The sequence below is a fragment of the Juglans microcarpa x Juglans regia genome, chromosome 5D, assembly GCF_004785595.1.
Source record: "Juglans microcarpa x Juglans regia isolate MS1-56 chromosome 5D, Jm3101_v1.0, whole genome shotgun sequence".
Lineage (NCBI taxonomy): Eukaryota > Viridiplantae > Streptophyta > Magnoliopsida > Fagales > Juglandaceae > Juglans > Juglans microcarpa x Juglans regia.
This window is the reverse complement of record NC_054602.1, coordinates 26,257,237-26,283,949: the sequence shown is the minus strand read 5'-3', so window position 1 is coordinate 26,283,949 and position 26,713 is coordinate 26,257,237. Positions and strand designations below refer to the sequence as shown.

At 38.3% G+C, this 26,713-nt stretch overlaps 1 protein-coding gene across 1 annotated transcript; it reads right to left on the bottom strand.

The window, feature by feature from the left end:
• Window positions 1-56: 56 nt before the first annotated feature.
• On the bottom strand, window positions 57-25,710 carry LOC121265305 (cyanidin 3-O-galactoside 2''-O-xylosyltransferase FGGT1-like). The gene is made up of 5 exons (XM_041168879.1): window positions 25,705-25,710; window positions 25,100-25,101; window positions 21,972-21,983; window positions 14,796-14,804; window positions 57-1,705 (listed from the first exon to the last, which is right to left on the bottom strand). Exons 4-5 carry the CDS (start codon window positions 14,797-14,799, stop codon window positions 309-311), a joined length of 1,401 nt encoding a protein of 466 aa, XP_041024813.1. The 5' UTR covers window positions 14,800-14,804; window positions 21,972-21,983; window positions 25,100-25,101; window positions 25,705-25,710; the 3' UTR covers window positions 57-308.
• Between the last annotated feature and the right edge of the window lie 1,003 nt (window positions 25,711-26,713).

Genomic DNA, 26,713 nt, shown 5'->3' with positions numbered 1-26,713 from the left:
AGCTGGGAGGAAGAAGGCACGTAACATAATATGTTTATAAATTATACACCCACTAATTGTAAATAGCATAATTGACATAAACTAGAATTGCACTTAGCAACAACACTCATATCTGGAAGGCGGAGGCAGAAACTTGCAGCAGCCAACAACATACTATGGAAAGAGAAATGCTATGCATCAGCCACTATTTACTATTACCCCCACACCTATAGCATTTTCATATCTGAGGTGGTGAATAGTAACTGATGAGAAGAGTTTTTCTTATGAAAATATAAATAAAATTATTATTTTTTATTGCGACTATACAATCATTGCAGCAGAGAATACAGCCTTTGAACAAAGCTGTCGAGGTAGGAATTCTCAAGCCCTGGGCTCAGCAGTAACTCTCGCCATTTAGTATGGTTGGCTCTCACCTCCTGCCCAACCTTGCTATCGTCATCCATCACTGCCCTCACAGCCCTGCACACTCCCTCCCTAGTAAATAGCCCGTCTTCTTCTCCTTTTTCAACCTCAACTCCTAATTTTAGATCTCCGGCCATCTCCCTGGCAATGATATGTTGTTCCACAGCGTGTGGCAGAAGCACTAATTGGCACTCACTCACAAGGCCTTCAGCTGAAGAGTTTGACCCGCAATGCGTCACAAAGCAGCCCACAGAAGGGTGCTGCAAAATCAACTGCTGCTGAACCCACTCCCCATGAACAAGCCCTCTTCCCATTACCCTCTCCTCAAACCCTTCTGGCAATGCAGACTCAATTGTTTCAACCCCCATTGGTGGTTTTAGCGCAGCGAAAAATGGTAAACCCGATAGCTCTAGACCCAAAATTAGTTCTTGAAACTGATCCTTCTTTAAAATACATTCGCTTCCCAATGCACAGAATATCACAGTTTTGGCCTCGAAGCCATCCATCCACGTTGCCCATTTCTTTTCTAATGCTGAAGTTGGTGGCCTGGGCACCATTGGGCCTGAAAGAATCACAGGGTTTCTAAATTGTGCTTCCAGATAGTCACAGTAAATCCCTTCCATCTCCCTGCAGGCTTTGAAAACAAGGGCATCGCAATCTATGTAAGAGATCATTAGGCGTTCCACGAATGATATGCCGCCTTGGCCATCTTTCTTCACCGTTACAAGGGTTAGTGCTTCTCGGGATTCATGGGCAGATAGCTTAATCGAAGAAGGTGGGAAACTCTGCGGAGGTGCTCTAAGATCGACCTCTGTTATGGGTTTCTCAATGAGTTTCCTTTCTGGGCTAATCAAATATCCCACGGCTGGAGGGCCGACAACTGAAAGACATATAGCCTTGATGCATAGGCGGCGAGCCAAGGAAGGTAACCAGTGGGCGAAATCGTAGAATACGAAATGGGGCTTGATGTCACGAAGAGAGGATTCAATTGTGGGTTCAGTGAGGTCAAAGGCAGTGGTGAGGAGGGGTAACAATGAGCGAGGAATATCCGCAGTTATTTCAGTACCAGAAGGGAGGCCATCTACCTGTGGAACAGTAATTGGGATGAAAGTAATGAGGTCTTTGTACAGATTAAGAGGCTCCAGCTTAGTTTGAGTTTTGGCTGGCAAGAAGAAAGAGATTATGTCGCCTCTTTCTGCAAGTTTATTGGCGGTGTCCATGAACGAGTTTAGGTGGCCTATGGCAAACCATGGGTACATGGCTATGTGAAGAAGGGCCTCGGAGCTCATATTTGCTGCGAAACCAACAAAATACAAGTTCAAGAATCACGAACAGAAACAAGTAAAAAGTGCTTGATCCTAAAAAGAAGTTGGGAGCACGGCGTATGCCTCCGATCACAAACAACTTAGAAAGTTTTTGGACCACAAAATAATAAGAAGGAAACTGCAAAGGGGACGACAGTTTGACCGGTCCCTGTAGAGGGATCGTAATAAAAAAAATAAAAATATCTATACAACTTCTTAATATTCTCACAACTTCCACCTACCACACTTTTTTTAATTTTTATTATTTTTTTCTTTTATCTAATATTTAATATATGAATAATGAATAGAAGAATTGAATTAATTTAAAAAAAATAAACTCAATTTTTTTTTAAAAAAATATGGTATGTAGAGGTTGAAGAAGTTGTGTAGCATTGTTAAAAAAAAAATAAGCTAGTTGTATATAAAGAAAAATGATAAACACGTAACTTTTGACAATATTTTACACAATAATATTTTAAAAGAAATATTATTTTTTTACACAAATAGTCTTTATTTGCGACGATTTTTTTTGCGACAATTTAAAAATCGTTGGAAAAAACTTGATTTATTGTAGTGATTTTATAATTTGAGTAGTTATACAATTTAACATACTACATTAACTCATATCAGTTTATAAATTTATTTTTGTGAGACGATTTTTTTTTATGACTAGAACATTTCTATACGAAGATTAAGGTAAAAAATGTGGGTGTGCTTAGGCTATGCATGAGGTGGAGACCCTTGTTAAATTCACGTGTTGCTTGGAGAACTCACACGTGCAGTCGATCGGTCTTCTTATAATCCTTGGAGAATAAAAAGAAAAAGAAAAGAAAAGAATAGAAAAAGAGAGAGAAAACTGGAATTAAAAAAAAAAAAAAAAGGAAAATGCTAAACAAAGATAGGGTTGGGAAACAACTCTACCAGACAACAATATTTTTAGAAAAACAGAAAAATTTGATACAGGCAAATAAAGAAAAATAATGGGTAAGAAATACACGATTTATAGTGGTTCATCACATAATAGTGCCTATTGAAAGGAAAGCCGTGACATGAAACTGTTGTTGAGCTGATTGTTTTGATTGAAAGTTCTGTAGGAAAAGATCAGATTGTATGAAAGAGATTTTCTTCCATACTCCTCTATTCAAATGTTTTGAAATAATTTTCTATAGAAAGTTTTTTGGGTCGGAAGGGTAAAAAAGTAATTTTACTTGTAATCTTATAATTATCATCTCCACATACACCATTTGATGTGACACAATTTAAATGATATTACTGAAAATGACAAAGATGCCCAACAAATCAAGTCTAAGCATCATCAATATCTTTCATTATGAGATGTACATTTCTGGAATTACAATCCACTTATTTTCTTTGCTTTGGGGGAAGGTCCTAGGGGATGAACCAAAAGCCTATATTAAGAAATTTCCACATTATGCATAGCATGTGACCCCAAGAGCTTGCCAAACAAGTCAAAAGCAGAGGGCCAGGGGAGAGTGAAGTAGGACCCAGAGCCAAGTTAGTTAAGAAGTCTGATTAACAATTTGGGGGGCCGGGGGAGGGGGACCTAGGATTAAAAAGCTGAAAAGATTGGATAGTACCAATGTGGTGGGCAATGTTTTCAAACAGCTCACTGAATAGAACGCAAAATTTAAAAAATAAAAATTAAACAAAGGGGTGTGTGGTGCATGTGCTTTATACTTGCATAATTGAGTTACATAGCATAGCATGTAACATCGAATGTCAAAATCTCCAAACAAATTATAGTAATGGCAACATTATCAGAACCATCATGCTTGAATAGGATCCTTTTAGTCTTAGTCATCCATTTGCAAGGTGACAGAGATAGAATGACGGGATAAGGCACGCATGTTCCTACAATCTTTAGTCCAATCCACAATCCTTTTCCAAGTAAGGGTCTCTCACATGGCATTAGACCATACCTCTGGGTTAAAATTATATAGCCTGCAAAGTAATAATTTACCTTCCACAGAGTTACTCTAGATGTGACCTTTCAGGTGGAGTATGGGTCTCTATGTACGACAATGCTCCCTTATGAGCGTTTCCCTGTTATTCCAAAAAGTCCTCACATCCATATGGGTCTTGTCTTGGCCGTTGCTCACCTTAGGTTTGTATCTCACCCTTTGTCTTAGCTACCAGTCTCTTTAGCTCTTCTTTCTCTCTTTGATATGGTTGGCGCTTGTGGCGCCCCCAACCCCCGCTTGGGATTGAACTATGACTGAGACGCTCGGACATGTAACACAAGGCTACACACTATTTGTACATGACAGATAATATGCTATGCACCTAAGTACATTAGCAGTATGCAATAGCGTATCAATGAAAAAATAGTAAAAGTCAGATAAGCTAAGCAATGTGATAAATAATTACAAAGCACATGGCACCATACTAATATCATACCCCAAACATTGTCTAAAAGTAAACATTTATCATAAAGGCATAACATCCCAAATCATAGAGTATAGTTTAAAACTCCAAAAACACGGGACCTCCTAAAAAAAAACATAGTTCCACAAAAGTTGATGTCTAAAGCCATAAGTACTGTTTTCCTTTCCTCTTCCCTCCCCCTCAAAATAACTTAATCTCTCATACTCTTCAAGAAGATTTGAGCTTCACACGTTTTTCCAAAGTCTTATCCTTGTCCTGGTTGTTATGCCGCTTGAACTCCATAATGAATTCAAATATACTAGTAATCTCCCGGTTGATGGCCTTGAGTTGCTCCAAGATGGAGGGCTCGGGCCGATTCATAATCATCTTAGGCACAATCCTCTTCAAAGGAGGAGGTGCCATTCTCTTCTTCTTGGTCATGGTCGTCGTTTATTATACCTGTCATAACTTCTACCATTCCGGTTGGGGAATTGTAGTGGAAATTACCACAATGAGATTTCAAGAAGTCTCAGCAAGTAATCACACAACATACTACAGTTAACACAAGCATACAAAATGTATATCATGGAATGCGTGCATGGATATGTATTTGACTTATGCCTTTGACCAGAACTTGTCTTATGCACTGGACCATTTTCAAGAGACTCTTAACAGAGGCTTAAGCTTTTCATAAAAACTTCTTAACTTTTTCTTATTCACATGAACTTATTGCAGAAATTGTCTTATCATAACATATTACAAGATTTACATCGAGTGATCCTTAACACTTAGGCTCGTATTCTTACTCAGAGGGTGAACACAACACGGTTCCACTTAGCATCGCGTGTTCCTACTAGTTACCGCACCATCAATGGTCCGTACACCGTGATGAATGCGTCATAAATAGAGATTCATATTAACTCGACCTTACTTCGTCGGATTACATGCCTTATGCACCCACTAGCATTAGACGCTTCCTCGCTCCGGTATCCTTTGAAAATGATCCATTCGAGACTCATCGATGGTACTTTGTTGACCCAAGGGTTACCACTTCATTTTTAAACACTCCAGATTGGACAGCGGAGTTCCACTAGGACCTTCCTCTCCCCTAGCACTTGGGGTCATGATAAAACTTATAAACTTTTTTCTTTGAAAACCCTTTTTGACAACACCTTTTTTGAAAACACTTTCCCCAAATGTATGTGACATGAGACTTATAACATGCGTACTTACACTTGACATATGACATGTGAAATGCCGTGCATGAAATAACCAAACATAACATGTTCATTTAATAACATGATAACATAAACCATATAAAATATCAAAACACATACATGGAACCACGAGAACTTGCGTAGGCCGAAACTCATAGGTATAAAAACATGAGATTCATCACTTAAACGTGTTCCAAACTATAAGCATATAATATAGAAATAAAGACATAGTGAAACAAAACATGAAATCATGGATTTTTGACCAAGGTCCGAAACTTCCAAGACATGTTCAAACCGAAACATCATGTTGCATAAACCATCAACCTTAATCAAGTGAAAACCGAAATTTATAAGAGTATTTCATGGCATTTTCATCACAAATCCAAAACGTATAATTCCTTCCTTAGAGTTACTCAAGATCATATTAGCATATTCAAAAAAACAACCAAGAGATAACAAACAAAGCAATCGAAACCATGGAAGGATTTACACAAATATATATAAGCATTAACCAAGAGTAAGTTGAGTGTATACTTACAAAAATTCACGTAAAGAAATATTAACAAGCTGTAAATCCGAAAATACTATATTAGAAAGAGTAACTAAAACCCTATCTCATGTTCTTGAGTATGTGTGTGGATTTCTAGGGCATCACTTGGTCTTAAACCACTTGACTTCTAGGGTTTTTGGGTTATAACCCCTTCATTTCACTCATGAAGTAAAACAAAACCTAAAGTAAACAAAGATACATGTGGTGGTCAAAAACACGGAGGATGAACTCCCCCTTACTAATCAGCTTCAAGAGTTTTCTTAGAAACCCTAAGTCATTTTTCCAAGAAAACGTTAGAAAGTGTGGGTGTTCTATTATTCTCAAAGTCAAATGAGATTTGAATCTCATTTTCGGGTTGAGAAGTGACATATGTGTGTGCAACACTTAAGAAGAAGCCAATCCTTACCTTGCTTATCCTTGGTGGTGCCAAAATCCCTTGTCTTGCAAGGATCCTCTTTGTTTGGTTGGAAAGAAAATACAAGAAAGTGAGAGAACTTTCAAATGAACATGGGAGAATTGTGTGGAGAGAGTGAGAGCTCATGCGATTTCTGAAAAAAATGGCAAAGGAAATGCCCCTTGGCATGAACCCCTTCCTTTTTATAGAAGACCCTTCACTTCCCTCCTTAGTTGCTTCCAAAATCCTTACATGGATGACAAGTGACATAGATTTCTTCTTCCCCTTTCCCTTTTGCCGAAAATGCTTCTTGGAGTTCCCCACTTGGATTGCATTGGGAAGGGACATCTTGGGGGTGGTGTGTAGGGTTTCTCTTCCCTTGGCCGAAATTCCCTTCTCTCCCCTTTATGCCTTTTGTTTCCTTAAACAAGTAAATATTTATTCAAGGGTAGCTTGGTAAAACATTACATGCCTTTTTCCTTTTCCCAACAAATAACCTTAGGCAGGGATGTCAAGTGGCATTGGGCGTGTGCCATTGCCCTAGCCATCCACTCCTTATTCCTTTCCCATGTTGATGCTTCATCTTCCAAGTGCTCCTTCCTTAGATGACCTTTAATGTACCATTGGTCCAAAATAAACTAAGTGACAAGTGGCAAGTGAATGGGGTGCTTGGGAGTGTGCTAGCCGAAACCCTAAGGGAATACTTGTCCTTGATACAAAAGTCCCTTCATAGATTCTTCTAGAAACTTAGTGCATGCTTGACACTTGGCTAAAGCTGACTAAATTCGAAATCCTATGTGCCTCCCTTCGGTTCCCATTGCAAAACTTCTAGAAAAGCTCAATTTCACTATCCTGGGCTTCCCTTTCTAAGAAATCTACCTTCGAACTCGAATTCTGGGCAAAACAATGGGCTAGGCGTGCAAGCCATTCTTGGTGCTTTCCTACACCTCTCTCTCCCCTTTAACCCACTATCAAGACTAGATTCAAGGTGTAACATTCTCATGACACATGACACTAGTGACTTAGAATTGAGTCATGGGCCTAAACCATTAGACCTGGGTTTCTAAATAGGGCTGAAATTACAAAGTAAACTAAGGACACTTTCCTCTTGGGCTCAAGTTACCAAATCAAAGATTCTAAGGCCATCCAAAGTAACTAAGGCTCCTAAAATGCCATGGCAACCTAGAACGAATTCTAAAGGCCAAGTCTAGACAAACTCGGATCATCACAGTGCCTCTTCTTTCTTGACCGGTTTCGGGTGACAAATTGTTTGTTTCACCCTGTGTTGAACTGTATCAGCTCGGCTTTCCACATAGTGCTACTCACCCTATTGGACTAGCTGCACTTTGCAAGCCATCGCTACCTTGTCTTCCATTTTCCAATGAAAGGCTCTTTTCTTTGCCTTCTACTTGCCCTTGAAAAGTGGTGTGTCTCCTTGCGTCGGCACGGTCCGTGCAAAAAGTGTCAATACCCATACCCAAAAAATTAGCAAGATAAACTAGTAATGATAGAGCAATTAGTGGAGCATAAAACTCCACTAGAACTAGTTGGTCTAGGATTACTTTTGAAGTGTCATCAATATTAAGCTTGAGAGTATCTAACGGAGGTAGAATGCACGTCACCAGGATAGGTCTTTTGGTTCGGATAGTGAGTTGAGAAATATGTAAAGAGTTGAGCACATTAGTGTTGACATTAGATACAATAATTTTAGGCTTTAGGAGAGGATTTATCTCTCGTAGTCACTTCTTAATCTTACTAGTTATAGTAATGAGTATCAAAACGCTCAAATCTCTCTTCATTTCGTACTAGCCATACCTCTAAAAAAAAGAAAAAAGGCGATGGCAACATGCGAGTAAGCAATTTAAATTGATTAGAACCCTTGAAAAAAGAACCACCATAGCTATGGCGAGAAACCACGCTCTGAAAAAAACACGAGTATATAAGCATGACAAGGAATCTCCTTTTGAGGAATTACCCTTAGTGCAAATCTAAAGTATACATATTTATCACTGAGGTGAGGAACCACCATCTTTTCATGCACATAAAACTCATCATATCTCATCATATAGATCCCACATACATCACACCTTTCGACTCCGGGACTCACTCCCAATTGGCCAATGTGCAAGCTGACTCCCTTGTTTCAAATCATCGATCACACACACTAAGATATACTAGCTTGGCCCCTGAACACAATCTACTCGATCAACTGACTCAAGGACATGACACAAGATGCATATGCCCGGAGAATTTCTCAACCCGTGTATCAAGTGAAGCCAATACGAAAGTGTTCCACCTTGATCATCATGAGGACCATTACTCCTTTGTATAAAAGTCATGGTAACGTGTCGTAGGAATGGCACGGGAATGCCAAAACCCACCCATGATGACTGACACATGGTAAGACTTATGCACCCGAAAATCCACAACATCATCAATCAAAACCATTCAGACCCATAATCTCAAAATCACATTGTAATGATAATCCATAAATATAATGAAGAAAATGTATATTATTTACATTCATAAAAATGGAAAAGTTATAGAATATGCAAGGCTAAATCTCACAACATATCCATAAATTTACCCCACATTCTAAGTACTGTTTTAAAAGCTAACCAACCTCAATAGTATTTAAAATGCTATGGTGGTGTTGACTCTGCTCCCCCCGTTGCTCTGAAGCCACTGGCATTCTTCGAAGACTTCGACTCTAAAAAAACTCCAATGCTTATAATCTCAAAAGTGAGATTTTGTCCCTTGTCTAATGCCTTTTAAAGGGTGTGACCGTTAGGTGTTCTTCTGACATACTTCTGACTCCAGACATGCTTGAACAGGAGCTTTTTAGTTTCAACCGCCCCTGTGTAGGATGACAGAGACAAAATGACAGGACAAGGCACGCATGTTCCTGCGCCTTGTCTTCAATCCAATCTGCAGTCCTTTCCTAAGTAAGGGTCTCCCACATGGCATTCGACAATACCTTTGGGTTAAAATTATATGGCCTGCAAAGTTGTAATTTTCCTTCTGTAGGCTTACTCCAAATGTAACCTTTCAGGTGGAGTATAAGCCTCTGCATATGACAATGTTGCCTTCTAAGCATTTCCTTGTGATCCCAAAAAGCCCTCACTTAAGAGGTACTTCCTCACTTAAGAGGTCCACTTGAGTTCAACATAACTTGGAAGATTGAATCTCCATAAAACAAAATCTACATAATATAGAGCCATTGTTATGAAAGTTAAAATCAAGTCTAGCCTATAGTATATAGAGCTATTGTTACGAAAGTTAAAATCAAGTCCAGCCTCCTCTTCAGATCAGGCTCCTCCTCAACCATCTGAATCTAACGATTCATCTTGTTTGTCGAATGCTGGTCCTGACACAACTTCTACCACTCCGGGAGGAATGGTAGTGGGTCCACAAGGGTGAGATTTACTTGAAATCTCAGTAAGTTAAACAACCAACTTGCACAGAGATAATATATGCATGATTAACGATAAACATGAGATGCATGCTATGTAGAAAAATTCATATTTGTCTCCTATCTAAATTCCTCAACATTTTTCAGAAAAAGTTTAATGCACATTTTCTTTTAAAGAACATTTTTTTCATTTCCTCATTTAAAAAACATGACATTTTGAAAGAGAACATTTCATATTTCATCGTTTCGAAAACATAACATCTTTTCTTATTCTTAACATCATTAACATAACGTATGGTAGCAACACGGTTCCTCATATGCACTGTGAGCACCTGCCGATAACTGTAGCATTACTCATATTGACACTACATCTTTGTCTGTAGACATCGTAACCCAATGCATTGATATCATAACGTTTCATCATAACATATGTACCCACTAGCATTAGGTGTCATATTGACTTCGCTCTGGCATTCTTTAAAAAGAATCCATTTGAAACCCGTTGACAGTTCTTTGTCAACCTAGGGGTTACCACGTAGTTCTTACTCACTCCAGAGTGGATAGAGGAGTTCCACTAGGATTATTCTCCATCCTAACCTTTGGGGTCATGACAACAATTTATTTTCATGCTATGCTTGCAAAATGTATTTCATGACATGTGCATATGTAATAAGTTTCATGTGAAAATGACAATTTTATATAATATGGTAAAATTGTGAAAATTACAAATGTCATGTAAACAAATAAATACTCAATGTATCATATAACATAATGTTTCATGCTCAAAATGGTATTTATATCATGAATGTGATATTTATACATAAATCATAAATAAATTATTTAAGAGTAAGCTATAGGCTAACTTACAAACTTTACGAGTACTTAGGAAATTGGTGCGGCTGTAATAAGAGTTATTTTAAGTTAGGAATTGCATAACTAAGGAAGATGTTAATAATCAAAAGGGCACATACAATATTCACGAAATTGCCCCTACTATTTCCCAAAAATTCCACTAAAGCCCTAAACTTTCACTATTTACAATTTGGCCCCAAAATTTACCAAACTTCACAAACCTCGTATTTTATATATTCTAAATCCATATACGAACTTAGACTTTCAAAAAGAAAACAACTACTAAGTCAAAAGCATCCAACCCGTGGCTTGCAATTTGGTGACAATTTTGTGATTTCGAACCTATAGCTTCTTTGCATCTATGTGTGATCCAATTACATTAAACATAAATCCATAAAATTGATCATGGAACATGTTTACAACTTAGAATAATGCCACACAAGTTCATCCCAACACTTAGGCATTGAATAACACCAAATCATTGAAAAACTTCCGAACCTTGTGTATGTATGATGTTTCTAGCTTCTCTTTATCAATGCAAGTTTTTAAGCCTAAAGAAATCACGCATCTCAATGCCTAACATTATGATAATTGGTTCTTAAAGGTTCATAAGGCCATCATTGAGGAAATAGAACATGATATGCTAAGATCATTCTCATACAAGTGCAAACCGAATACTTAGAGGATCAATAGAAGATATGGATTTATAAACCTATCATGACATGCTATTTTCCTCAAATTTAAATCTTCAATAAATCTCTAAAGATATTAGTAAAACATATAAAATCATATCAAGACATGTCTTGGCTAAAATTTCATCCCAAAATAATTTATTGAATCAAAACTACAAATTTGAACCGATATGCATCTCTTCAAGTTAAACCTCATATAACTCGATCAAAACTGCATTCTCATGCCATAAATCAAAGCCTAACATGTTAACCCAACACAAAATATATATATATATATATATATATAATATATATATATATAGTAAGATTACTCACCAAAACATCGCTTTGATGCTCAAAAAATCAACTCCCTCCAAGAACTCACTCTCAACCCACTCGGTTTCACACTTCTCTCACACTAGGAGTACTTTGCTATCAAGAATGCTAAGACCAAAGATATTATGTCCAACTTAGTAAGCATAAGATTTTAGGCCTCACTTATTGGAAACAATAAGTGAACAAAGAGGATATGGATTGGGATGTAGGTAAGGACAAATTTTATTAGAGTAAGCTTACCTCCTATGGATGATAAACAACCGTCTCACCCAACCATTTTCTTATTGGTTTTGTTCAAAATAGAGTTAAAAGTAGAGATGGGGAGCTTACTATGGGAGAGGGGGGCACCAAAAACAATAGGAAACTTACCCTAATTGAAATCCGTGGTAGCTCTAATAATATTCTTTCTAGTGCCAGTGACATTTTTATGTATCATGAAAAAACTTTTAGAGTGATTGACTTTTGCCTCGAGATATTTTCATAATGCGTAATGGAGGTCAAAAGAGCTTGAGAACTTTGTTTAGAGTCATTGGTGAAAATCAAAAGGACATATGCAAAAAGAATGTGAGTGATAGGGTTGCACCCATAAAGTATAACATAAGGAGTGATATGACCATCAATCATTAGCTGATGGAGACCTCTACTTAATGGCTCTTCACTAAGAACAAAAAGGAATGGGGATAAATGATCCCCTTATCTAAGATCTTTGTTAGCGAAGAAGTAATCGGTGTGAGGACCATTGAGGCAAATGGAAAAAGTACAATTAGATAAACAAGCTTGAAGAAGAGAGACAACAACTTGCGGGTCTCATTTGTTTTCACAACACTTCTCAACTCATCTCATCTCATGACATCTAATCAATATAACTTTACCAAATTTCCACACAAAATAAAATAAACAATTCAAAATTTTCAAATCCCAAAATAAAAATAACATTAAAAAAATATATTCTAACAATATTTTATTCAATTTTTAACTTTAATATCAACTTATCTTATCTGTGAAAAAAAAGAAGACCAAACCAAATGTGGATAGAACATGGGAAAGAAAACCCAATTGACTCCATCAAAAGCTCTGGCCATGCCAATTTTAAGCATGCCATTATCACCATAATTTTTTCTAGTCAAGCTATGAGTCAATTCAGTAGTAGAGTAACACGGCTTATGGAGTCCTTTGGTTTTGGGTTAATTTGTTTTACAAAAGATGCTTCATGCTTTGGAATTTTGTATAAGGTTTTCCTCTACCAAAAGTGAGGATTATTAATAATAAGGAGACCTAATCTCTAGTTTCTTAAAAAAAAAGTATTAATTCGTCAAAAAAAAAAAAAAAAAAAACAAAAACAAAATCCTAAGCTAAAGCAATACTATCATAGATAATCCGACCTTCAACAAAAGCATCTTGATGTCTAGAGATAATCTTAGGCATAATAGTAGCAATGTGAGAAGCCAAGATTTGGAGACAGTTTTATAAGAGACTTGGCTTAAATTGATGGGCTAGAACTCAGAGAGAGTTGTAGGCCTACTAGTTTTAGGAATTAAAGCGATCAAAATGTGCTTGTAAAAGGGGGGAAAAGATCCTCTTGGAAAAATTCGACCACAACCTCAAAAAGATCATGATAGATAATAGACTAAAACGAATGAGAAGAGGAGAAACCAAGAAAGCTGGAAGCAAATTCGATAGGGATGCTCCAAACAACTTGTTTAATGTTTTCAAGAGTGGGAGTTTTAAGCAACAAGTCATTATCATCCTTAGTCACAAGATTGAGAATAAAACTAAGCAGAGAAGTAGCCTCATGAATAGGTTCAGCGATCAATTGATCATGAAATAAATCAACTGCAGCAACATCAATGATTTTATGATCAGAGTGAGATAAGCAATATTAGCTCTCATATTTTTATGAGCATTCATCTAATGGAAGAATTTAGTATCTCTACTGCCCTTCAACACCCAATGAATTCTAAATTCTTGTTTAACAAATATTTCTTCTTGATGAAGCTTGTCATTATATTATTTTTCTAATTCTTGGAGAGCAATAAGATTAGAATCAAGACTGTATTATTGTAAAATAATTTCAGCAGCTTTTATATTGTCCCTTAATGAAGTAAAGGTTTAGAAAACATCTTCAAAAACTAAAAAGTTCCAATCTTTCAAAGCTATTTTAAGAAGTTTCATTTTGAAAACCATCTTATGCATTCCAAATGATGACAAGGTTGATTCCAAATAGAGTGAACAAAACCTAAAAACTCTGTGTTTGATCCACATTCTTTGAAACATAAAAGAAGACGGATCTATTTTTAAAGCATTTTTGTCTTCGATAAAAATAGGGTAGTGAGAGTGAGAGTAACCTGAGGAAAAGCAGAGAACCAAGATTGGAAAACAAGAGCTCGGTCAAGTCTTTTCCAATAATATATACCCTCTCAACGTTAGGATCAAGTGAATTTGGAACCTGGAAAAGATAGATCATATAGATAATTGCCATCAAGAAATCAACAAAATCAACTTTAGCAAAGTAAGAAGGGGTGGACTCCCTACTTTCTCCTCATTTGACTTAATAATGTTGACGCCACCCATAACAATTGTGATGCCTCCCACCCCTGTTTGGGATTTTGCAGTGACTTGGAGTGTTAGGATATGCAACACTAGGTTATTGTGACATCCAGACCCAAGCTAAGTTCTTGAGGTTAAGACTTAATTTTTTTTATTGACCAAAGTGGACTTAAGCCCAATAGATTAGGAATACTAGAACCATGTGAGTAAGGCCAAATTTAGTTTTTGTTAGTTGGAGAGGCACCTACACCCAAGAGAAGGCCCAAGGTCTAGTGAACTTTGGCCACAAAGGGGTTTAGGGTTTGAGAGAAGCCATTAGGGTTTTGTGTGTAAGTGGGAGGCGCCACTTGAAGCCAAGAAAGAAGAAGACCTTTGAGTTCCCAAGGCCATAAGCATGAGGCATCTAGGAAATGGGAGTTCCGGTTTTGCCAAGGATTTGCCATTTGGCAAACATGCAATAAAGCTTATAGAAGAAGCCATAATGAGGAAGGGAAAAAGCCATTTTTAGCCAGGGCATGAAGAAAAGAGAATAGAGAGGATTTGTCATATGGCACCCATGCATGTGAGGGGCTTTGAAACATCCATGCATGGGTGGCATCTATCAAAGCCCCTTTAGTCTCTCTTCTTCATGCCCTAACAGAAAATGGCTTCTTCTAAAAGTTTGATTTCAGGTTTGCCAAGTGGCAAATCCTTGGTAAAACCAAAACTCTTATTTCCTAGATGCCTCATGATTATGGCCTTGGAAACTCAAAGGTCCCCTTTCTTGCTTGGCTCCAAGTGGCGCCTCCCAAAAACCCTAATGACTTTTCTCAAACCCTAGACCCCTTTATGGCCAAACTTTACTAGAAGTTGGGCCTTCTCTTGGGCTTGGGTACCTATCATAGTAACAAAAGATAAGGTCCACTTCACTCACACGGTTCTAGTCTTCATAATCTGCTGGGCTTAAGTCCACTTAGGTCAACATAGAATTTAAGTTTTAACCTCAAGAACCTAGCTTGGGCTGCGATGTCACAACAATCCAAGGCAAGCTCAAAGGTCTCAAATAAGAAAGAGGATCCCATAAAGATTTTTAAGGATGGGATTCAACTTGTTGTGAGGACCACACCAAAATGAAGGAAGGAATTCCCTCAAGTAGGTAGGCGGGCAACATACAGTCAGGAGAGAAGTAAGGCGAGCAACACGTTGTAGATAGACTGGTAAACGCGGACCTCACAAGGTGACCAAGGAAGGTTTGCCCTACATCGAGCAAGCTAAGGATGTGTTGACCATACAAAAGGCTAGCAATGGGCTGTGATGCCCCCAGCCCCCGCTTGGGATTGAACAGTGACTGAAGTGTCGGGACGTGAAACACAAGGCTACATACCCTTTGTACATGACATATAAGATGCAATGCACCTATTAATAACCAGCAGCATGTAGTATATAACAACAGAAAGTCTACTTAGGTCAAATAAATAAAACAGACATCATGGTACCGAAGCACATAAATCCCAAAGTAGAAATTTCATAATAATCATCAAAAGATTTAATTATTCTAAAAGAGACTCGCAAAACGTGGGACCATTACATCAAGTGTCATCAAAATAAGACATTTATCAAAAAAGCCTTATGGATCAAAACCAAGGCTCCATCCTCTACTAGACTCAAGAAGACTCCCCTAGTCTTCCGGGAATCCGATTCTAGTAATCCCAACTTAGTAGCGACCTCTTTTGCTTCTATAATAGAGTTTTGGGCTTGCTCAAGATATCTCGACACAAAATTCATATCATCCTTAAGCCTCAAAATCTTCTTAGGATCTAGGGACGAAATCCCAACACTTCGGCTCATTGAGGGTCACTAAGATTTTCTTGAGTCGTTGAACTATGACCTTAAGCAATTCTAGAGTGGATTGATGGCAAGCCTCCACAGTAAACTCATCCTCCACTATTTCACAAATCCCATCCATACCTATGGGTCTCACGTACCTAGCACAACTTCTACCATTTTGAGTAGGGGAATGGTAGTGGAAATTACAATAGTGAGATTTTGAAAAATCTCAGTACGTAAACAAATAACATGTAACAGATATCGTAAACATATGTAAGCAAACTTGAAATGAATGCATGGACATGAAACTTTACTTATGCATTTGACTTTTTCAAAAATACCATGTATGTCATGGCTTTCATAACCCTTTTCTTTCATAAAACATCTTTTCGTCATTTCATACTTGTTCATTTAACATACTTGTGAACTCCAGTTCTTGTTCATATATCATAGCATAACTTGGAGCTCAAGGTCTTTCTTTGACTTTTAACTTATAAATGGATACCTCACGGCTCCCCTGTGCCCCATGTGCTTCCTGCTAGTTACCACATCAACCATTGGCCGACTTTGACCAAGGTGACTTTGTCTTACTTTGAACCATTCATACTATGGCAGTTCGCTTTTCGCCTTCACTGTAAGGCACCCACTAGTTTTCGGTGCAACCCCGCTCCGGTATCCTTTTCTTTTAGGAACCATTCGAGATCTGCCGATTGTACTTCATCGATCCAGGGGTTACCACTCCATTTTAGACACTCCTGAGTGGACAGAGGAGTTCCACTAGGGCATTTCCTCATCGTAACTTTCGGGGTAGTGACAAAACTTTTTAAAAGACTCATTTTTTTTTTTAAAAGTTTCAAAAAAACCAATGCATGTGATATGAACTATGAAACTTTGAACTTTCATGTGACATATGCAAATGATGAAACTTAATCATGACCATATAACAAACAATCATGCATATCCATGTACATTTCGCGTTACGAATTGAAAATATTAGAACATGCGACCATGTTCTTTTTTCATAAATGATAAGGCATTCAATCAACAAACAAAAAGCAACATTCACAACTTCACATGTATCATACAATAGCTGAGACACATAAACACTAGCAGGCATGAGAATTAATTTCATGCCTTTAAAACTTTAATCACATCATGCTAACCCTTCATCTATGGTCATGGAAGAAACCTATTATTCTTGGATATACATTACAACAACTTTCATGAACTTAGAATCTTTTAACGTGCTTAACAAAACTTTATCAATGAAACCTCCATGTATAGCCGAAACATATAAGTGAGCATGTGTAGGAAACACAAGCATTTCTTTGAGTTCAAACCATTTAAAGATTTAGGCAAGGTGATAATTTTCATGAACATGTTAAGAATCATGCAAAAATCGGAAACCCTAATATGGCAAAAATCCACTCCACATTCATGACATAAGGTAACCACAATGAACCATTTCAATCATAGGTTGATCATTCACACAAGGATCCGATTGTATCACATAGAAGAACATCATCATATCAAGCATAACCATACAACCAAACAACAAGTGCATATTGCATATACATAAAATATCAAGTACATGTTAGAAGTTTACTTACAAAAATCCGAAAATGATAAATAAGCAAGCTGGAAATATATATACAAAAAATCATTAGGTTCAGTTATTTAGAACCCTAACCTATGTGTGTATATGTAAAAGCTTGTGACATCTTGTCTAAGGAAAAACTCCCAATATTTCGGACCTCCATTCCTTAAGTCTAAAACTAGCATCACTTAAACCCTAGTCTAAAAGCAAACCCTAAAATCGTGTGTGTGCACATATAAGCTCATATGGGAAACTTCACAAAACAAGAGCTACTTCCTCTAGCTCAAGCGTATGTGCAAGTGAAAGCACGAGTTCATGGTGAACTTGCAAAAATCAAAACTTGCCTCTCATGGCCGTGTGTGTGGTGAAATGGAAAGGTGGTTTTTGGCTTCATACCTTAGGTGATTTCCTCCTTAGAAGGCATCCTCTAACTTTGCTTGCCCTCAAAATGGTGTTTGAAAGAAAAGAGTGTAACGTGGGTGGTGTTTGGATGGTGAGAACGTGATGGAAAGTAGAGAGAAAGGTGGTGGACGAAAGCTTCAAGAGAAAATCCTCCAAGTGACTAAAAAAAAGGGTTTTAGGCATCTTCTCCCTTTTATAGACAAAATAGGCTTCTTGTACAAGCTAAGCTTATTTGCATGGATGCCAAGTGGCAGCTCACCCTTGAGCCTCATCCCCTTCCCATCATTTGATTGTGTTAGGAATACAAGGGAGCTTTTTGGACAAGTGGTGCCTCCCTCTCAAAACAGAAACCTCCATCCCCTATTTGCCCTTCATCTTGTGTCTTGGTTCAATGAACCTTATGGCAAAATGATCTTTCATCTAGCTAGGATCTTCCTCAATCTCCTACAAGTGTGCTTGCATGCCAAGTGGCGCATGAGGAGGGTGTGGGTGTGCATGGTGGCCGAAATATCCATCTCCTCCTAAGAAGATTTTGTTTCACTAATATTTTGGACATTGTGTGATTGGTCACAAATGTGGCAAAAGTGCACAAACTCCCTTGCTCTAGCCGTCCACCTCAAGGGATTTCTTACAAAAATTCCTTCTAGAAACCCTAATAGGCGTGTAACTCCTTCTTCCAATAAGATTTTGCCCTTTACCAAGACATGAGTCTTCACCTTTTATTTGTATGCATGACACATGGCAAAAATCAACTCATCTTTCTCTATGGTTGCTGTGCATGCCCTTTGGGCTTCCCTCAAGTTCCAACTTTTCATGTCTCTTCATCTTCCTTCTAGAAGCTCTTCCCCATAGTGACAAGTGTCACCATACTATTACCTCACAAGGAAGCCTTATTGCATGTATGACACATGGCAAGAGGGAATCCATTCCCTAGGGTAGGTGTGCACCCTAATTCCAATGGGCTCCAAAACCCTAGTTCCATTACAAGGCCGAATTTTTCATGGGCTTGGGCCTTCCTCAAGGTCTCATTTGCTGTTTATTCCAACCTAATTTCTCAATGGGTTACTTGTAACACCCGGACCCAACCAAGCTCTTTTTTTTTTTTTTTATCTATTTATTTATTTTTAGTTCATTTATTTTATTATATTTTCTTCACATGTTTATTTCTTATTTTAAACACCAGATTTAATTTTGTTTTCTTTTCTTTCCGTTTTTATTTTTCTTTTTCCCCCTAGGTCTGCCTCTCATCCACGGCATGCATACACACGCATTCGTTCACGGCATGCATGCACACACACGTCTCTCTTGTCTCTCTAGGGTTTCACCTCACATTTATAAAGATACACTTTCACCTTATACCCTTGAGAATTACCCTGTGCCGTCACTGAACCATTGCACAGAACCACCCAGCCCTCCTAGTTTGACGCCAAACTCCATTCTCCACGTAAAAACCGACACCCATCCTTCTACCGTAAGCGGCCACCACCTAGGCTCAAAACCACCGTGCGCCACCTCTTCCTTTCAACAACCTTGCCCAAAACACACGAACCACACGGTTAACACTACTGCAAGCCACCCCTCTCACGGAAAACCCAGCTGTGTTTTCCTCTGTTTTTAGCCGCCCGAAACAGAGGTCCACCCACTGCACTGCACTGTACCGCGCCACACCACCCCAGCCACTCCAAGCCGTCGCCACCGCATGGAAAAGGGCGCTGAACTCCCTCAGGCCACCTCAGCCGTAGCACCCCCTCACGGTGAGTACCTCCCTCGGTTACTCCTCCTTTCTCTCCGCCCTCTCTCACGCTCACCTCTCCCTCTCTTTTTTTCTCTTGCTCAGCCCAACTCGACGGCATCTCTGCCGCACTCCTGTTCCTCAGCCGCGCCAACACAGTCCCTCCAGACAGCCCCTTCGCACTTTAGCTTCTCGGTGAGTCCCTGCCGCCGTTGCATGTCTAATATTCATGAGTTATGTTTATCGCTAGTTTTATTTCATAAAGTGTAATTATATATATATACGTATATTTATATGTAAAGTCTTAACCTAATATATATATATATATATATATATATATATGGAAAGTATCCGGTTTTAGCCTACTGTTTTCGGGTGAGAAGTTTTGTTGAGTTTATATTTAAATAGATTTTTACTTTAAATTTCAATAGATATTATATTTGTATTTTAATAATATTGTTAACTAAAGAGAGTAAACCTATTTTTAAGAGAAGAGTTTTTCATGACTTATTTTATGGAAAATTTTAGTAACCAATGTATTCTTTTTATTTATAAAATATTGTTGGCATTTTAGATATTTTGAATATAAATTTTATTGAGTTCTATAATTATCATAATACTTATTCTATGAATTTTTCTTCTTCAGTACGAATTCGATTAAGTGGGCATTGATAGTCTTAGAAAATGGTGGTATTTTAGGTATTATGAGAATTTTAAGTTTTGAGGTTTTAAAAATAGGTTCTTTTAGCATTTTAAGTTTAAATATTGAAATATGAGATTAATTAGAAATTTACAAGAATTATGTGATTATTTTATAGGTGACAATTAATTATTGTTCGACATTTTTGAGGAAAATTCTGAAAAAAAAGCTAAGAAGTCCAGGTAAGCGGGGTTCCTATGCTAGACTTTGCATTAAAATAAAATGAGCTGAGGTTGACTTTTTGAAAAATATACATATTTGGTTATGAAAAGAAATTTGAACTACCTCAATCATTTGTTCTGCATTATTCATGAGATTCTGTTTAAGAAGAGAGTATTTTCCATCATGACTGGTGTAGACATGAGCTTATTTTTGACACTTTATTTTTTATTTATGAAAAAAGAGCGAATATAAAAATTTGTGCATAAATATTATAAATATGCTTTGGATCTGTTTTGATTACGAAGATAATATGATTTTGTTCAGTACTCTGTTGGGATAAGATATGATCTCTGAAAACATTTGGCATGACTCTTTGATTCTGAATTTGATTCTGTTTCCGTTCTGTTCAGTACGGCCCTACCATGGGTTATAATAGTGGATACGGCCCAACCACGGGTAATAATAGTAGATACGGCCCAACCACGTGTTACAATAGTGGCTACGGCCCAACCACGGGTAATAATAGTGGATACGGCCCAACCATGGGTTATAATAGTGGATACGGCCCTACCACGTGTTATAGTAGTGGTCTCTGTTTTGAGTGCACACCTTGGTGACAGAGTGATTTATGTTCTGCTTGGTTATCTGCAGATTGCACAACCCTATCACGGGGGTTATACATGGCTTCTGTTCTGATATGGTGCTCTGATGATGATGATGATCATTTATGCTATGCCAAAAAGATATTTTTGAATGAAATTATTTCTAAATCTTCGCACTGATATTTTGATTACATGTTTTGCTTCCGTACTTTGAAAATGAAAATGTTTTGTTTTGCATTCTGATTTCTGTAAATGCTTATGTTTACACACTAGTATATGTCCTCTGCTTACTGAGTTGTTGATAACTCACCCCTTATCTCCATATATTTTTCAGATAATTTTGATGGTTCAGCTGGAGAACAAGAGTAGGAAGCTTTAGCAAGGTGTGATGATCGAAGTGGAATAAGTGCCCGAGGGTACAAGTGCTTATTTGAGAGTCGTAGTTAGTAAACTGATTTTATTTTTCGGGTGTTTTGATTTGATGAGTTAAGGATAATTTCGAGTTTTGGAGAGTTTTTAATTTATATTATTGAGATTTTCTTTATTGTCCCCATGAAGGAACTTGGATATTTGGATTGATTAAATGGATTAACATTTTATGGGATTTTCTGGATTTTATAGTTGTGTTATTTAAGTTGATTTTAGGTATTAAGAGTTAACTCTTCGGACCTCCGGGAACGGGGCATTACATTACTCCACCTTTCTTGGCCCAATTTAACAATATATAATAAAATGCATAGAAAGCATAGCAAAAATCTTGGCCGTCACATGGGAAAAGGCAATCCCGACGAAAAGTTGGGAGCACTTTTAGATAGTATGGAGGAGTTCAGAAGGCAGCAAATGATATACGCAAGGCTTAGCTCCATCAAAGATGTCACCATAGGTGCACCCTTGGAAAGAAAGAATGCAGATCTGTATGCCATATCGTCTGACCTCAGAAGTAAGGCTTAGCACCACATGGGCAACTCTCAAAAGGAGGAGGACTGTGAGCGTTCTAAGGCAAGCTATAGAGATGTGTGCACCCCTCATGTCTTTCATGCTTTGAAGCATCCACCACTTGTCCCTCATGCACTAAAGCCCTAAAGCTTCTAGAAGAAGCCAAGTGAAGGATGAAAACCTTAAGGTTTCGGCTCACCTTAGGCACATGCCAACCCCTCCTCCCACCATGCCAATTGGAAACCATGCAATCTCACTCTATGAATTCATTATATCTGGACTCAAAAGTGGAAGAAGGAAGGAAGAGAAGTGGATTTTGGAAAATGCAAGGGACACACACTACCCTCATTGTTTTTTGTGACAACCCGAACTTAGCCATGTCCTCGCCTATTTTTGTCACCATGATATACCTAAGTTGGACCGTGCATATGGTTTAGAGCCTTAAGAAATCTTAGGCTCTTATTTATTAAAAATTATTTGCTCTAGTGCAATTTGCATTTTAGCCCATAAGAGAGTTCCAACAAGGCCTTAGGATTTCGGGCAGCCAACTCGATTGTAGTACAAAAAACCCTAGAGGTTTTAGGGTACATGCCCAACCCACCAAAAACCCATGGCCTTTTTGTCATACATTCAAGGCCCAACGAATCTAGACCAAATAGTGGGGAGAAGGGTGAGAGAACTAGGGTTTGGTGCAGCCTTCAAACCTTTGCATGCCATCCATGACAAGAATATTAGAATTTGACACTTGTCGTTCATGTAGAATGGAAGTAGGATTCTTCTAGAAGAAGTAATTATGAGTTGCCTAGGGAAGACAAGGGATACTCGGCCATTGCACCCACACACACCAGCCACCCACTTTTCCCTTGCCATTTCTCAAAACCATGAGAGTTTCAAGGAAGATTGTAAGGGAAAGAGGCACATAGGGAAGCTCAAAGAACAAAAATCAAAACCCACAAAGAGTTAGGGTTTCGGCCAAGGTGAGATGCACGACCATCCTCAAAGACCCAACAACATCTTTGCCAAGTGTCACACATGCATTCTGTTCACATAAAAATAATCTGCAAGTGCACAGAATCATAATAAGTAGTAAAGTGTTTTAAAGAAAATGGATATCAAACTCACAAGGAATAATTATGCTATTGAGTATTGAAATTGACTAAATTAATTACTATTTGGAAAGCCGAAATTTGAAGAATGGTTTATTAAACTGAAGAAAAGAACATTAAAATTAAGATTTTAAAAATAATAAGAATAAATCTAGAGCGTTTGACTTCACGTAGCAAATCCTACACAATTTATTCTTCCTTGTTATAGAATCCCAATTATCCCAAGTTGATGATAAAAATTCCTTAACTATTCAATATTTTCTCTTGAATAATACCAAAATTATCTCCAACTAATAACTCCATATCTCTATGTGAATTTAACTAATTGGAGACTCATTAAGTTCTTTGGAATTTTCTTGAAAATCACACTTGTGACGCCCCAACTCCCAAGTATGGAAACTCAGGAATCGTGACGTCGGGATAATGACAACACAGATCACGCATCCCAACGATAAGTGCTAAGTGTGTGTATATGCAGAAAGTGTACAACAAAAAAAACGCAACGGATAAGTTAAAAGCTAGTCATCTAAGTACTTCAATTTTAAATACAAATTTACCAAAATAAAAGTAGTACAGAAATTAGTTATACAGTTATCCCAAAAATATAATACAAAGGGCAAAATACATAACAAGTGAGAAAATAAATCTCGATACACGAGAGCAACCCCAGATCACTCCTCAGGTGGAGCCAAAGCCTCCGGCTCGACGTCCACATCTGCATCAAAGTCTATGGTTCCATAAAAATGAAATCGTAAGGTGTCGAACACTGTGAGATTGTGAATCTCAGTAAGTAATCACCCAAGCAAACCAAGAGATAAAAATACATTAATGTATCCAACAAACATGTATGCACATGAAGAAACATGAATGTGACCCAAAACCCCTATTTTCCCTGAAAATGATTATTTTCCAATGCACGTCAAAATCCCATTTGACCCAAAATATGCCATGAATAATATCTATCATTTTCCCAGAAAATGGCCCAAACATAAACCAACCAATTTCCCAGAAAATGGTGCTCATAACCATTAAATCATAAACAACAATTTTCCAGGAAAATGGCCCAACATAATCATTTATCGGACACTGTAGGCGGGAATCACAGGCGGGACTTTACCACCATCCCTACCGCGTGCACTATAGGTAGGAATCACAAGCTAGACTACCCCCATCCCTACTTACCACCATTCCTACAACTCTCGTTGCAAGCAGGAATCGCAGGCTGGACTACCACCATCTCTACCTCGTGCACCGTAGGTGCGAATCACAGGCGGGACTCTACCACCATCCCTAGTCCATTTTTCCTCTCTTTCAAAGCGTTCAATCCATTCATTTCAAACATACCCAAAATCATCTCTCACATGAAAACCTAGTTTTCGTTCACAACACATGAGCATGCATGAAATGATGTAATAAATGCCATGATGCCAAACACAACATAAATGCACGCAAGCATAATTCAATTAAATAAACAACCCAACCTCACATCCAGCCGACCCCCATACTCCTCGGACTCAATGTCCGGCACAACCAACCAGACTGCAGAAGATTTGTTAGTGCGACAATATATTTAAATCTCAAGAAATTCTTTGGAAAATTACTTACAGTGCTAAAATATAAATTTTGAAGGATCAAGGAGGTGCAAGAGGTGGTGGTACAACAACGTAATGGTGTATTTTGGACTATGGCCGTGGGTCTCAAAAACCCAACTTTTGAATGGGGACAAATGAATATTCGGGAGGGCTAGGGAAGGGACTTAAAGGTGTTGGTGAAACTAATGGTGGTGGTGATTGACCGCGGGTGGTGGTAAGGGTGGCGGTTGAAAGCCAAAACACTGAAATCAGAAATGGGGATGGAGGGGCTTCAAGGGTGGTGGATCAGAGTTGAGGAATGGTGGGTTAGGTAGCTGAAGGGCTGATGGTGGTGTGGTGAAGAGCTGGTGGCCAATGGTGGCGTGATGGCCCAACTAGAATGAAAATGGCCCACAGCTTGCAGCCGTGCGTGGGGGCTAACAGTGGCACGGGGTGGGCTGAAAATGGAGGGGGATGGTCGCCAGCTGGAGGGGAAGAAAATAGGAGGGGTGGTGGAGGCCACGGATGGCGGCGCACTGGGCAGACGAAGAAATGGATAGAGAGAGGGGAGGGGGGAGTCGCGCAGGAGGAGAGAAGGAAAGGAAAAAAAGGAGAAGAAGGAAAGAAAAAGAGGGAAAAAGGGAAAAAGAAAAAGTGAGAGAAAGAAATGAGGTCCCATCCTCACAACTTGGGTCATAAAAATTGATCCAACAAAAAGAATTTCAAAACAGTAAGTTGAATAAAATAATTTAAATGCAGTGACTAGTTAGAATAAAATAATAATAAAAATCCAACAATATAATAATTTTAAAGTCCAACATTAAACTAATTTAAAGTAAAGAACAATTTAAATGCAAAACAATAATTAATACCAAGAAAGCACATAATAATAAATTTCACAACTTAAAAATTATAAAATAAATCCAACGAGAAATCTAATAAATTTAAAACAAGAGAACCAATATTTAAATTAATTAAAATAATCCTTCAATTAAAATACACTAAAATATAGGGTTTCACATCCTCCCCTCTTAAATAAAATTTCATCCTCGAAATTGGTAAGGTCAAACATTAATGCTAAGGCAGTTACAAGATACAACCTAGAAAATGCTTAAGAAAATCGCACGACCACTAACACCCAACGAATATGGGTACAACTTGCACAACTTTTCCAAAACCCGAGAATAAACCACACAAGGCATCCATTAGCATCAGATTATACACATACCTGCCATAACTCCAGCGTCCTAAGTCTCTGGAACCTCGTCGCCAGCACTACCAGGAGTCACCGCGTACACCTGAGCCTGAACTACTTGCCTCTGATTAGTTCTTCCACCATGATGACCACCCCAATTCCCTTGGGTATGATTAGGGCACTCACGAGCAAAGTGGCCTGTCTGACCGTAGTCAAAGCACTGGTTCCTACCCTGACGACACTCGCTCCCATGGGCTCTATTACATCTGGAAACAAGATAACTGCGGCTAAAACCTCGCCTAAAGATCTGAAAATAGTTTCTAAAGATAGATGTTAACATAAAATAAAATTATCCCAAGAATATTGGAATTATCTAAAATGGAAGATTTAGTGATATGCAGCTTGAATTGCGGAGTTTGGGCAGATTTGGTTGTCAATATGCTGATGGCGGGAAGGTCACAAATGAATGGGCGTGGTGGTCACTAATGAACGGGTGTGGAGGTTACAAATGAATGGGCTTGGAGGTCACAAATGAACGGGCATCTCCTCGCCTACCGAGTAGAAAAACTCCTGACTGGGATGAAAGATTCCTCTCACATTTTCTAGTTGTTGCCTACGATGTCGTTTAGGTTGGTCTTTTAAGTTGGTCGTTTAGACTAGTCACCTAATCTAACCGCCTAAAGCCTTGTTGCCAAGTCTTCGCACCTTCTAGTCGTGCCTTCTGGTCGCAAGTTTCCTCGCCTACCGAGAGGTAAGTCTTCCCGCCTTTGGGTGAGAGAACTCTCTTTGCTGCCCATAGGACAGGGCTCTTTGCCCAAATCTCATCGGCTCTCT